Genomic DNA, 12,696 nt, shown 5'->3' with positions numbered 1-12,696 from the left:
GGAAGCCTTTGGGAGCGTCAGAACTGGGGTTGGGGTGGGAGCCATGAAAAGTTTTTTAAAAATCATTACTGGATTACTGCTTCCAGGATTAGAATGACTACTACTGAGATGGCTGTGGTATTTGACTTTTAAAGGCTTCCTCCTTTCTTCTCATATCCAAAGCCTTGAAACTTACAGGTGTGTGTGTGGGGGGGCGCTGCAGCAAAAGGAAGCTTTTAATTAATGTAAATTAGGGCAGCTATTCCCATTTTTTTTTGGCCACTTAAACACAATATGAAATAAATACAGGCCAATTCAAGATTGTATAAGCTCTATAATGAACCTTATGATGGGTGAGAACTTTTTCCCAGTCTGTGCTCTGTGCCCCCCCCCTTCAGATGTACCAGGGGCCTGTGTGAGGCCATTTGGCCCCCATTGAGAATGGCTGAATTAGGCCCTTGCAGAGCAAAGCGTGTTGCGTACATACCTCCCCATAGCGCTTAAAGGACTCTCCGGGCAGTTTACAAGTTAATTATGCAGGGTACAGTTTGACTAACCTCAGAAGGATAGAAGGCTGAACTGAATTGGTTGCAAAGTTACACAAGGTTTTGCCTGTTGTATAAAATGCCGTTCATGGTAAAACTCAGCATGAAATTATAAGAACATGTGAAATTTAAATATAATAAATATGAATATAATAAAACAGTCAAAATAAAATACAAACTCAAATATTTAATGGTAGAAGTATTTCTAATTACAAACAGTATAAAACTTACCCAACTGAATGCCAGAGAGAGAGAAAGTATCGTATTAACTTATGGCAAATCGCTTCCAAAACTTATCCATTTGTGGAACTAGGCAACAGGATTCCAGCCAATATGTGAATTGGAAAAAAAAAAACATTTGTTTGGACTCATATCTATATAGCCCTTAGCATGTATATAGCATGTCACATGCAAAATGCCTTTATCTTTAAGACAGAGGCGGGCAATATGTGGCCTGTTAAATGTTACTGGAATTCAATTCCAATAGCTCCTCATGGTTGATTGTGTTGGCTAGACCTTCTCAAAGTTGCCGTCTGGCAGCATCTGGAGGTCCACCAATAGTTTACTGCTTTTCTGAGGGTTTGCTAGAGCACCTTAAGGAGTAATTCATTTATAACGTATGCCTTATTTAAAAATAAAAAAGCCACACTCTCTTTGTCTAAACATTCTTTCCAGTTTTTTGATCGCCTGAAGCTGTTTGGAATGCCACCGAAACATCAGCCGGACTTTATCTACCTACGACATGTTCCCTTGCGCAAAGTGCATCTCTTCACAGCAATCCAGTTGACCTGCCTCATCCTTCTCTGGGTGATCAAGGCGTCTCCGGCTGCTATTGTCTTTCCTATGATGGTAAGAATGCTGTGACAAACCCAGACCTACTGGGATCTATCACACAGTTACTAAGCTGCCACCAACCATTCCCTATAAGAAGTCACACAGACCAGGGATGGATTTTTAAACAACAAAAGAATAAGGTTTATTTTAAATACAAACAGGGTAAATAAAACAATCAGGTGAATAAAATAAAGTAACGTGGCTTATTCTCACACACACAAGCATACAGTTTGGTTCACCTAGAACCTTTAACTTAAAGCACAGACCCTGAACCCATCAGTTCTGGCTAACCCACAGACACCTGAACCTTTCAGGTTGGTACTCTGACACACAGTAGTACCCTGTCAGACACACAGACTCCCACAACAGCTTCTTCTCCCCAGCTGCTGCTTCGTCACCACCCAGTGTCTCACAGTCTGTCTCAGCATCTCCCTTCACCACACAGGCATCACATATTTATACAGTACAGCCCCTCCTCCTGATGTCCCGCCTTCCACTCCCCATAGGATGGAACTTTCCCTCCAAACCCATGACAGACAGGTAACATCAGTGCTGTTATGTAACACCTCCCCTCTTTATAAGTTGTTTTGTAGGGGGAAAGCTAAGGTGCTTTTTCCCAAAAAAACAACCTGTATAAAACACACAACACCAATTATACCTACCATATTATACTTACTTACATTCTAAGTTAAACATTTCAAATAGGCATTTAAACATTTACCATATACATTACATCAATTTACCTTTATTAATACAAACCAATTTAAAACCAGGTACATTTTAACTTTTTGTTTTCATTATATACATATAGTCCATGTTCTTTCGCCGTCTTCAGTCTTCAGGTCTTCTTGATAAGGCGTCAGCAACACAGTTCACTGACCCTCTGACCACCTTCACTTCAAAGTCATAGTCCTGTAGGTTTAAAGCCCACCTCATAAGTTTGCTATTGTGGGTTTTCATCGTCTTTAACCATTGCAATGGTGAATGGTCAGTACACAGAATAAAATGTCTTCCCCAGATGTAAGGCTTGGCCTTCTGGATCGCGTAGACTATGGCCAAACACTCCTTCTCCACGGTTGCCAAATGTCTCTCACCTTTTTGAAGTTTCCTACTCAGGTAGGACACTGGATGTTGGTCACCATTCTCATCCTCCTGGCACAGAACTGCTCCTACCCCGCTGTTAGACGCATCGGTGTAGATGATGAACTCCCGGTCGAAGTCTGGAGCACGCAGGACAGGATAGTTGATTAACGCCTCCTTCAACCTCTGGAACGCCGCCTCACAGTCGCTGGTCCACGGGATGCGGTCATCAGCCTTCTTCCTCGTCAGATCGGTCAGCGGAGCCGCAATCTCGCTAAACCTCGGGATGAACTTTCTGTAGTAGCCCACCAACCCAAGAAATGATTTGACTTTTTTCTTGGTGTTGGGTCTAGGCCAATCACGAACAGCTTCTATTTTGGCCTCCAGGGGTTTTATCATTCCTCCCCCTACCATGTGACCTAAGTATTTTATTTCTGGGCTACCCAGCTGACACTTGCTGGCCTTTACTGTTAGCCCTGCTGCACTTAACCTCTGCAGCACTAACTCCAGGTGTATCAGGTGATCTTCCCAGGTATTACTGAAGATCCCTATGTCGTCAATGTAGGCCACTGTAAAGTCACTGAGCCCTGCCAAGGTCTGGTCCATCAGCCTTTGGAATGTGGCTGGTGCATTTCTGAGACCAAAGCTCAGGACTCGAAACTCATAGAGACCAAACGGGCTGCAAAAGGCAGTTTTTTCTTGATCCCTGGGATCAATTCTTAATTGCCAATATCCCTTTACCAGGTCCAATGATGAGATGAACCGACAACCCCCTATGGTTTCAATCAGGTTGTCTAGCCTGGGCATTGGGTAGGCATCAGGAGTGGTTACACGGTTTAATTTCCTGTAGTCAACACAAAACCTAATGCTCCCATCAGGCTTGTCCACAAGGACTATCGGAGAGGACCAAGGGCTAGAAGAGGGGACGATTATGTTCTCCCTAAGCATCTCGTCCAGCTCCTTCCGCACCTTGTCCCTATAGGGTCCCGTTACTCGGTATGGGGATACTGCCTGCGGGGGTGCATCCCCTGTGTGGATCCGATGCATCACTCCCTTCACTATCCCCGGCTTGTTGGAAAACACCTGCTGATATTTACTAAGCAGCATTTTTAGTTCTTGCTGCTGGTCTTGGGTGAGTGCAGGACTGATATTGACCTCCTCTGGGTTGTATTTTACTTCCCCTCTACCCTCCCAGAAGGGTAATTCAGCTTCCTCACTCTCAGCTGCTTTTATCGCGAATAAAACCCTCTGTTCCCCTCTGTAGTAGGGTTTTAGGGCATTCACATGAACCACCCTCCTTGCTTGGTTCTCCTCCTGCTCTATTAGGTAGTTCAGGTCTGACATCTTGGAAATGACCCTATATGGTCCTGCCCATTTGAGCTGCAGTTTATTCTCTCTGCAGGGCCTAAGCCAGAGCACTTCCTCCCCTGGGTCAAAGTGCCTCTCTCTAGCTTTGCGGTCATACCATGTTTTCTGTTTGACCTTCTGCGCTTGCAGGTTTTCTGCTGCCAGCTCTAGATTTCTCCTTAGGTCGTTCATCAAGGTGTCTATGTATGTCACAACATCTTGTGGGTCATCCTGGGTGATCTGCTCCCAATCTTGCTTGATCAAATCAAGGGGCCCTTTCACCCCTAAGTGTGCAGCAAACATGTCAGAGTGCCCCCTTTGTAAGATCATGGGGCGATACTTTTCAGGTACCACCAGCTGACTTCTGATCCCATCTCCCCCTTTTGAGATATTCCTCAGGGTTTCTCTATATAAAATCCCCTTTTTCTCCAGAAATCTCACTGGGGTTTCAGGTGTTAGCTGGGCGTCAGTCACCTGTTCAAAACACTTTTGGAGAGTGGCGTCTGCCTTTTGCTCCTGTCCAAATCTGCTGTCTGTGGTTAGGGTTTCCACCACAGCTTCTGAACTCCCCTCTGCTTCCGTCTCTGGCTCATCATTACCCCCCTGAACTGTCTCTGTGGTGGCTTGTGAGCGTGTAATCACTAGCACCCGTTTCACATGTTCAGCCAGGTCATTTCCCACGAGCACGGCTGCTGGCAGAGTCGATGAAATCGCTAGCCGCCAATCTCCCCTCCAGCCTTGAAAGTTGACAGGTACCTCTGCTACTGGCAGAGAGATTATCTGCCCCTCAATCCCTGCCACCTTCATGCTCTCATTTGGGATTATAAACTCCCTAGGAATAATATCTGGATGGCACAGGGTTACCTGGGAACAAGTGTCCCGCAGCCCCCTATACTGACGGTCAAGTATTCCTACGTCCACCCCGGCTGTCTCAAACAACTGAGAATCTGTTTTTATCAGCAAGCAGCGCTTTACCTCCAGAAGAGGACCATTTTCCTCAGCCTGATCAGCAGAGGCAGCTGTCCCAGACTGAGTAGCCATGGCAACAGGCTCCCTCTGTGACACTGAGCCTTGCTCTTTCTGGACACAGAACACAGCTTTTGGCTTGGTCCCACTAGAATTCTGAGGCACCATTCCTTTTAGCTGCTTTAATTTCTCACACTCTGAGATTAGATGACCCTTTCCCTGACAGAAATAGCATTTTCTGGTATATTTTGATTCTCTCTCATCTTGTTTTGGTTTTCCCTCCAAAATCTGAGGTCTTGGTTTCATGTCTGAGGGCTTCCCTTCACCATGGGCCCCTCCCCCTTGCTGGCTTTTCCCTGGTCCCTGAGAGTACTTGCTGTAGGTTTCTTTGGGTTTACCTACAGATTTCCCCTCACCCAAGGGCTTTCTTATTTGGGAGATAAAATCTGCGATCTCTGCGGCTGCTGCCACAGATTTCGGTTTCCTTTCCCTCACCTGGAATTTCAATTCCCCCTGCAGGACTGAATAGAACTGTTCCAGGGCTATCAAGTCTTTAAGCTGCTCATAGGTCTCTATTCCCTCCTGCGATAGCCATTTCTCAAGCAGCCTCACCAATTGGGCCCCCACTTGGGTAAAAGTCTGTTCTGGTTTTTTAGTGAGGGACCTGAATCTTTGTCTCAGCTGCTCTGCATTTATCCCATGTCTTGCAAACACCAGTTTTTTAAACTCTGCAAAATCTTTCATCAATTCCTCAGGCATCTCGGCATAAACCTCAGCCAGGCTACCACTGATTAAAGACCGCATGATGGTCATCTTCTCAGTTTCCCTCACTGAGAAGTCCACAAACGCTCTTTCCACTAAGGAAAAGAACACCTCAGGACAATCTCCCTTGTGGTACACAGGGAATTTCTTCAGGTCAGCCTTAGACAGTTGGCCTCCCTCAGAATCCCTATTGTTATTATTGTTCTGGTTCATCAGTTCCAGTTTTCTTAATTCAAACGCCATCTTCTCTCTCTCCATTCTTTCTTCTCTCTCCATCCTCTCTCTCTCTCGCTCTAATTCAAATGCCATTTTCTCTCTCTCTAATCTTTCCTCCATTTCCCTCACCCTCAGTTCATGCTGTTGGGCTAGGATCAATTTTCTAAGTTCTGGGTTCTGCTCTCCTGTGCTGTCACCCTGCACTGAGCCAAATTCATCCTCAGAACCTTGGTCAATCTGGGGGTCTTTCACTTCACTCATGTCTGCTACTTGGCTTCGAGTCAAGGGCATAACCCCCCCCTCAGAACAGGCTGCTTTAAAAGTCAAGCCTCAGAATAAAACGACCACTTTTTTCCTTTTACCTCAGAACCAGCTCTCCCTAGAGATTGCTGCTGTTCTTCAGCACTAAAGTTGCAACAGTATCGAGTCAGAGCCTACCCCCCTCTGCTGGGCCTCTCAGCTGGCAAGCTAGCTCACTGTTGCTACGCAGATTTGCCTCAGCTTTTCCCGCCAAAACTAGGCTGCCTCAGAGCACCTAAATCTAAGTCTCCCCAGTTGGCACGTTCTTCTACTAGTGCACCTCCCCGTGAGGTACACCTAGAAGATTACCTACGCGCCTCAGACTGTCCCTGACTAGACCCCCCTTGCTCTGGGCACACTTGCCAAGGCTTTGCTGGACCGCTGGACAACTGGACCAGTCGTATCCCACACGCTGGACACCAATCAATGTGACAAACCCAGACCTACTGGGATCTATCACACAGTTACTAAGCTGCCACCAACCATTCCCTATAAGAAGTCACACAGACCAGGGATGGATTTTTAAACAACAAAAGAATAAGGTTTATTTTAAATACAAACAGGGTAAATAAAACAATCAGGTGAATAAAATAAAGTAACGTGGCTTATTCTCACACACACAAGCATACAGTTTGGTTCACCTAGAACCTTTAACTTAAAGCACAGACCCTGAACCCATCAGTTCTGGCTAACCCACAGACACCTGAACCTTTCAGGTTGGTACTCTGACACACAGTAGTACCCTGTCAGACACACAGACTCCCACAACAGCTTCTTCTCCCCAGCTGCTGCTTCGTCACCACCCAGTGTCTCACAGTCTGTCTCAGCATCTCCCTTCACCACACAGGCATCACATATTTATACAGTACAGCCCCTCCTCCTGATGTCCCGCCTTCCACTCCCCATAGGATGGAACTTTCCCTCCAAACCCATGACAGACAGGTAACATCAGTGCTGTTATGTAACAAATGCTTACTGTCAAACAGGTCCTATTAGGGCTTGGGTAGAAGTCATGTCTACCCACAGTGTTGGACTACAAATACTTAAGATATTGTTCCAAATGATTTTTATCTTATACTAAAATATCTCTTTAGTTATATAGAATTTTAAGCCAAGAACCAGGGTGTGCAACAGGCAGTCATCCTGGAATACAGCTACGTACAAAGAACTTCTAACTTCATTAATTAAATACATTTTAATTAAATTAAATAAATTAATGTGGATGGGAGAGAGTCTGAACAGCAGTATCAGGAACCACATAGCAAATATAAACTTGGTCTTTGATCCAGTGTCAGAATAGCATGGCTTTGGTGTTTGGCAGTATCTCTGGTCAGTTCTTTTAGGGAAATATAGATGAAAGGAAATTAAGTCAGTGCATTACTTCATTCCCCATGGCTACCAGCCCAAGATCTTTTACTGCTTGAAGAAGGCCAAAATGGAGCCTTCCCTTCAGAACAGTTTATTGGTGATATTGCTGCTTATCTGATCTAGCTTTAAAATGTCCAAGATTTTGGTATGGGGGGGTTACCGTATTTTCTATGTATAAGACACCCTCATGTATAAGACGCCCCCCCACTTTTCTAACCCAAAATTAAGAAATCTAAGTGGGGCATAGCAACTGTAGGGGGAAAGGGATCAAAGTGTTACAGGATTGCTTTGATCACTGCTTTCTCCCTTTGTTCTAAGCCCTGTGGGGTGTAGCAAAAGGAGGCGGAAAGGGATCAAAGCAATCCTGCAACGGCACAATCATTTTGATCCCTTTCCCACTTATACAGCTGTGGGATTGCTTTGATTCTTTCCCCCCTCCTTTTGTTAAGCCCCATGGGACTTAGCAAGCAGAGGAGAAAGCAGTGATCAAAGGGATCCTGCAGCGCTTTGATCCCTGCTTTCCTTTTGCTAAGGATTAGCAAGTGGAGGGGAAAGGAGGGATCAAAGCCCTGCAGGAACAATTTGATCTCTGCTTTCCCCTTCACTTGTTTTGTACTCTCCTCAGCTTACTTCTGTGTATAAGACGACCCTCAATATTTAGTCTAAAATTTTTAGACAAAAGTATAGTTTTATACACAGAAAAATATGGTATTTGCTTTCTGTTTACTCACTAGGGCTATGTACTGCTGGTTTGGCAGCTGGGCAAAGTGGGTGAAGTGAATGTGCAGCACTTGTTTACTGGTATGACCTTCCCCAAAGATACATTTATAAAACCTTGTCTTGGCAAGAATATGCCCTTTCCTGGGTTAAAACAAGAGTGTTCGACACAAGAGGACTTATAGAATTCTGCTACATCTGCTTCCTCCCCCTCTTCCCCAAACTCTCACCTAGATCCCAAGGTATTTAGTGGTCTGAGCAGGGGAGTCTTCTAACCCCAAGATTTTGTGGATGCTCCCTTCCCACAGCTCTGAGTAAGAGCCACTCACATACACACTTCAGAAGAATCTCTCAGCAAAATGTGGATGTGGAAGCAGTTTTATTGTTACTTTTTGCAGTTTATAGAAATCAACTCATCTTACAATCAGCTGCTTCTTTTCAGAAGGGGAGACAGTCACCATAAACAATCTGTAGTTAACATTTCTGTTCAGTTAATAGATAACAGTTAATTCTTTTAACAGTAAAATCTATAGATTTGGAGTACCTTACGGAGTTTCAAAACTTCCCTCCTTCTGCATCACAAGCATCCTGTCCCCGAACGTACAGTTTGAATTTTACAACAATCTTATTTGAATGTTCATGGAAGATGGTGGAGATTTTGTTATGGAGAGTCTGGGAACAAGTCCAGATTTTTGAGAATCCTAATGGAGCTGCTTAGTAGTGTACTACATGGTACCATGAGCCATCTGGAGATGTAGTTGCCTCTGTAGCCAAAGGGTTAATCATTCCTTTGCCACTTTACCATTGTTGCAGATGGTGAAGAAGTAGGAGGTCTGGCTTAACCTTTGTGCTTAGGATGTACAGATGGCTTTCTCTGCAGGCAGTGGTTTTTAAGTACCTACCAAAATAATCCTAAACTATCTAAATCCACTTCTCACTTCACTTTCTTTACTGTGGCAATTTTAGAGCGTGGTTACATGTGCAAAAAATCCCTATATTTTAATTGGGTTTAGCATGTTTTAAATTGATTTAAAAAGAGTGTGGATTTTTTTTTTATTGCCCAGGAAAAATGAATCAAAAATATATATTCCTGGGCAAAAATATATATAAATTCACACTTCCATCTGTTCATTATATATAAAATCAAAAGTGAGGTATTTTGCTTGGCTGGTAGAGACTTGTTTGTTTTAATTCACATGTCAGATCAATTTATTTTCAATTGTTTTGGTATATGTTAATGCCTTTGTCAGTGTAAATTGTGTCTGTTTCCTCACAGCCACTTGCCGCTGTTGCTGTTGGGTTACTTTTATTTTTTTTTAAAGAAATATCTCTAAGTGGAATAGTGGTAGTATGGCAAAGATCCTTTACAAAGATGAACTGCTGATCAGAGAAATTTTCAAGATTGGGAGCTTCTAGGCTTGTGAAGATGGAGGGAGAGCTTTCCCCTACCCAACCTCTCTCTTTCTGCTAACTTGTAAATTTGCAGTCATTTGTGTGTCTTTCCTCTTGCCCTGTCTGTCTCCATGCATGTCCGAAAGCTAGCATTATGATCTATTTTTTTTAAATCTGCCATGTCATACTATTGCTATTCCACTTAGAAAGATTTTTTTTAAAAAAAATAATAATTAAAAATGACCCAACAGGGAGTGGCTTTGAGGCAGCCAGAGAAGGGATGGGTGGGTGCAGGAGAAAGCCTCAAATGCAACGTTTCTAAAAACCCATCTATCCTTCTCCACCAAGATACAACACAGATTAAAAACAGATTAAAAGTTTTCCTATTGGGGATGCACACACCGAGCCAAAAAACATGTGACTATCACATGATTTTAAGCCAATTACCAAATCTCCGATCCATCTCCTGATTTATTTTCCTAGTGTAACCACGCTCTTGGTGTTCTGAACTTACTTCCTCTTGCTTTTCTCCATTGATGCAAGAAGTGTGTGTATATGGATTGATAATTGGAGTGTACATTGAGTTTATTTATGTGAAAAGATAAGCCTGCATCAAGTTTTTTTCCTCCTCACCCTGCTCACATTTTCTCTTCTTGATAACCTCTGGTTTTCTCGAGGCCCATAATGCCATTTAATTTCATGGTCTACAGTTTAGTTGGAGTTGTTAAAATAAGGGTACATTTTAAAATATGTAGTTCTAACATGGATGTTTTGAAAACTTGGATTTTCTTTTTATATCATACATTGCATATTGTAAAGGCCTATATGGTCATAAGCGATAAAGTTTTGACTGAGACTGATACTCTTCTTCATACAAAAAGGTTTTGGCCTTGGTCTTTGTCCGGAAAGTCATGGATATCTGCTTTTCCAAGCGGGAACTCAGCTGGCTTGATGACCTCATGCCAGAGAGCAAGAAGAAAAAATTAGATGATCAGAAGAAAGAGGCAGCCCAGGAAGAAGTGAGTAGTCTTAATATTTGGCTCTGCTTACAATTAGTTGTATGGATAAGAGTCTGGCTGCCAGGTATCAGTGGGTGTGTTAACGAGTAGGGTTCTTGCCTTCTGTGGTATTTCCATGTCACCCACACTCTTATTTCCATACGTGGCAGTTCTGCGAGATCATTTGCCCCTTTTTTGGATAACAACTTTTGACACTTCTCTCCTGTCCCGGGAATTCTGTCCCTTTTTAAAAGATTTGAGTGAATCTATGATTCCACCATAAAGAATTAATTATTTTTTTGTGTCTGGTGGCCAGATTAGGGATAACACTTCAGTTGAAAAGTGTCAAAAACTTCCTTCTTCAGAACTGGAAGTCTAGACTTTGGAATTGGGCCGTTATGGAGAAATTAAACCAAAAACCTCAAAACGTAAGAAATCCACAGACACATGAGACATTCTTTAATGTATGCCACTATCTTATTAATCATCCTGGTTGTTACAAAGTTCTTTAGGCACTAGACTAATTTCATATCACATTATGGAGTTATATTATGATCAAAACGTATACTGGGACCATTTATCTTTCCCATTTTTATCTTTCCTTCATTATTTTTAACATGACACATATATTTGTATCTGTTTACATGGATCACCTGGATCTTTGTACCTTTGATAAATTCTATTTATTCTTGTTATTAATCCTCACAGTGCTCTTGTAGAATAAATGAATAAAAACAAAGCAATTGGACTTAAAAAAAACACCCATATCTATCTTTCAGAATGTGAATATGTTGCCTAGAAATCAAGTTTCAGGCCTAAGATCCTCCTGTGCATATTGATCAAACGCAGCCTCTGCTATTTCATTCTCAAAAACATCATTCTTTTTGCTCATATCTTTTATCCCTCTTTAGTGAGACCAGTTCTAACATTCCACCTTCACTAGCTACAATATATGACTCTGCCCACCTCTCCTTATTTCTTCTTTGTCGATTGCTTATTATTCTCCTTTTCACCCCAGATCTGCACAAATGCAGGGCTTTTTCCACACAGAGCCAGGAACCCTGCAAAGGGCAGGGACCATAGTTGCAGACACAGAAGTCAAACACTCTGTTTAGTCCTTTGAGGAAAGTCTGGAAATTGAGAGTGGGAGACAGGAAACATGATCCTAATCCTACCCTTCTGCTCCATAGGACAGGGCTTGTGCCTTGGCCACAGAATCATAGAATAATTGGGTTGGAAGGGACCTACAAGGCCATTGAGTCCAAGCCCCTGCTCAATGCAGGAATCAAAATCAAAGCAGATCTGTCAGATGATTGTCCAATTTTCTCTTGAATGCCTCTAGCATTACCTCCTGAGGTAATTGGACCCACTGTTGTACCGCTCTAAGAATTACAGTGGGGTCTTGACTTGAGAACTTAATCCGTATTGGAAGGCGGTTCTCAAGTCAAAAAGTCTGTAAGTCAAGTCTCCATTGACCTACAGTGCATTGAAAACCGATTAATCCCGTAACAGGCCGTTTTTGTTCCATTTTGGTTTTTTTCTGGTCTGTAAGTCAAATCTCAGTCTGCAAGTCAAACCTAAATTTTGCGGCCAGAGAAGTCTGTAAGTCAAGCCATCTGTAAGTCAAGGGTCCACTGTAAGACATTTTTCTTGATATTCAACCTAAATCTGGCTTCCTGTAGTTTAAGCACATTATTACACATCCTGCACTATGGGATGATGAAGAACAGATCCTGCCCCTCCTCTGTATGACTACTTTTCAGATATTTGATCTTTTCCCTCAGTTTTCTTTTCTCAAGGCTAAGCATGCTTGATTCTTCCAGACTTTCTTCATAGGACTTGGTTTCCAGTCCCCTGATCATCCTCAGAACTTGCTCCAATTTGTTGGCATCCTTCTTAAAGTGTGGTGTCCAGAACTGGACATGGTACTTTAGATGTGGCCTAACCAATGCTGAATAGAGGGGGACTAGCAACTTTTGGAATTTGGAGACTATGCATGACAAAACACTGTAGGTCAATTTTTGTAAGTCAAGAATAAAAATTGAAAGGCTAAAGGCTAAAGGAACATTTATAATTCATACATACAAAATATTACAGGCATATCCACAGACATATGTCTTTTCTAAGTATAACGGGTTCTCATTATATCTATTGCAAACATATCTAGTGATAATTTTTTTTAAAAAATCTCA

At 42.7% G+C, this 12,696-nt stretch overlaps 1 protein-coding gene across 4 annotated transcripts in view; it reads left to right on the top strand.

The window, feature by feature from the left end:
* SLC4A8 (solute carrier family 4 member 8) overlaps window positions 1–12,696 on the top strand; it is a 119,034-nt gene that overhangs the window by 99,466 nt on the left and 6,872 nt on the right. For all 4 annotated transcript variants that reach the window (XM_072991060.2, XM_020784555.3, XM_078384613.1 and 1 more), the window contains 2 exons: window positions 1,200–1,373; window positions 10,388–10,525. In XM_072991060.2, the coding sequence (XP_072847161.2) occupies window positions 1,200–1,373; window positions 10,388–10,525 (312 nt within the window). The remainder of the gene's footprint in view (window positions 1–1,199; window positions 1,374–10,387; window positions 10,526–12,696) is intronic.

Source organism: Pogona vitticeps, chromosome 2 (genome assembly GCF_051106095.1).
Source record: "Pogona vitticeps strain Pit_001003342236 chromosome 2, PviZW2.1, whole genome shotgun sequence".
Classification (NCBI taxonomy): Eukaryota; Metazoa; Chordata; class Lepidosauria; order Squamata; family Agamidae; genus Pogona; species Pogona vitticeps.
Note: the sequence above shows the minus strand (reverse complement) of the source record. Positions and strands in the feature narration are given on the sequence as shown.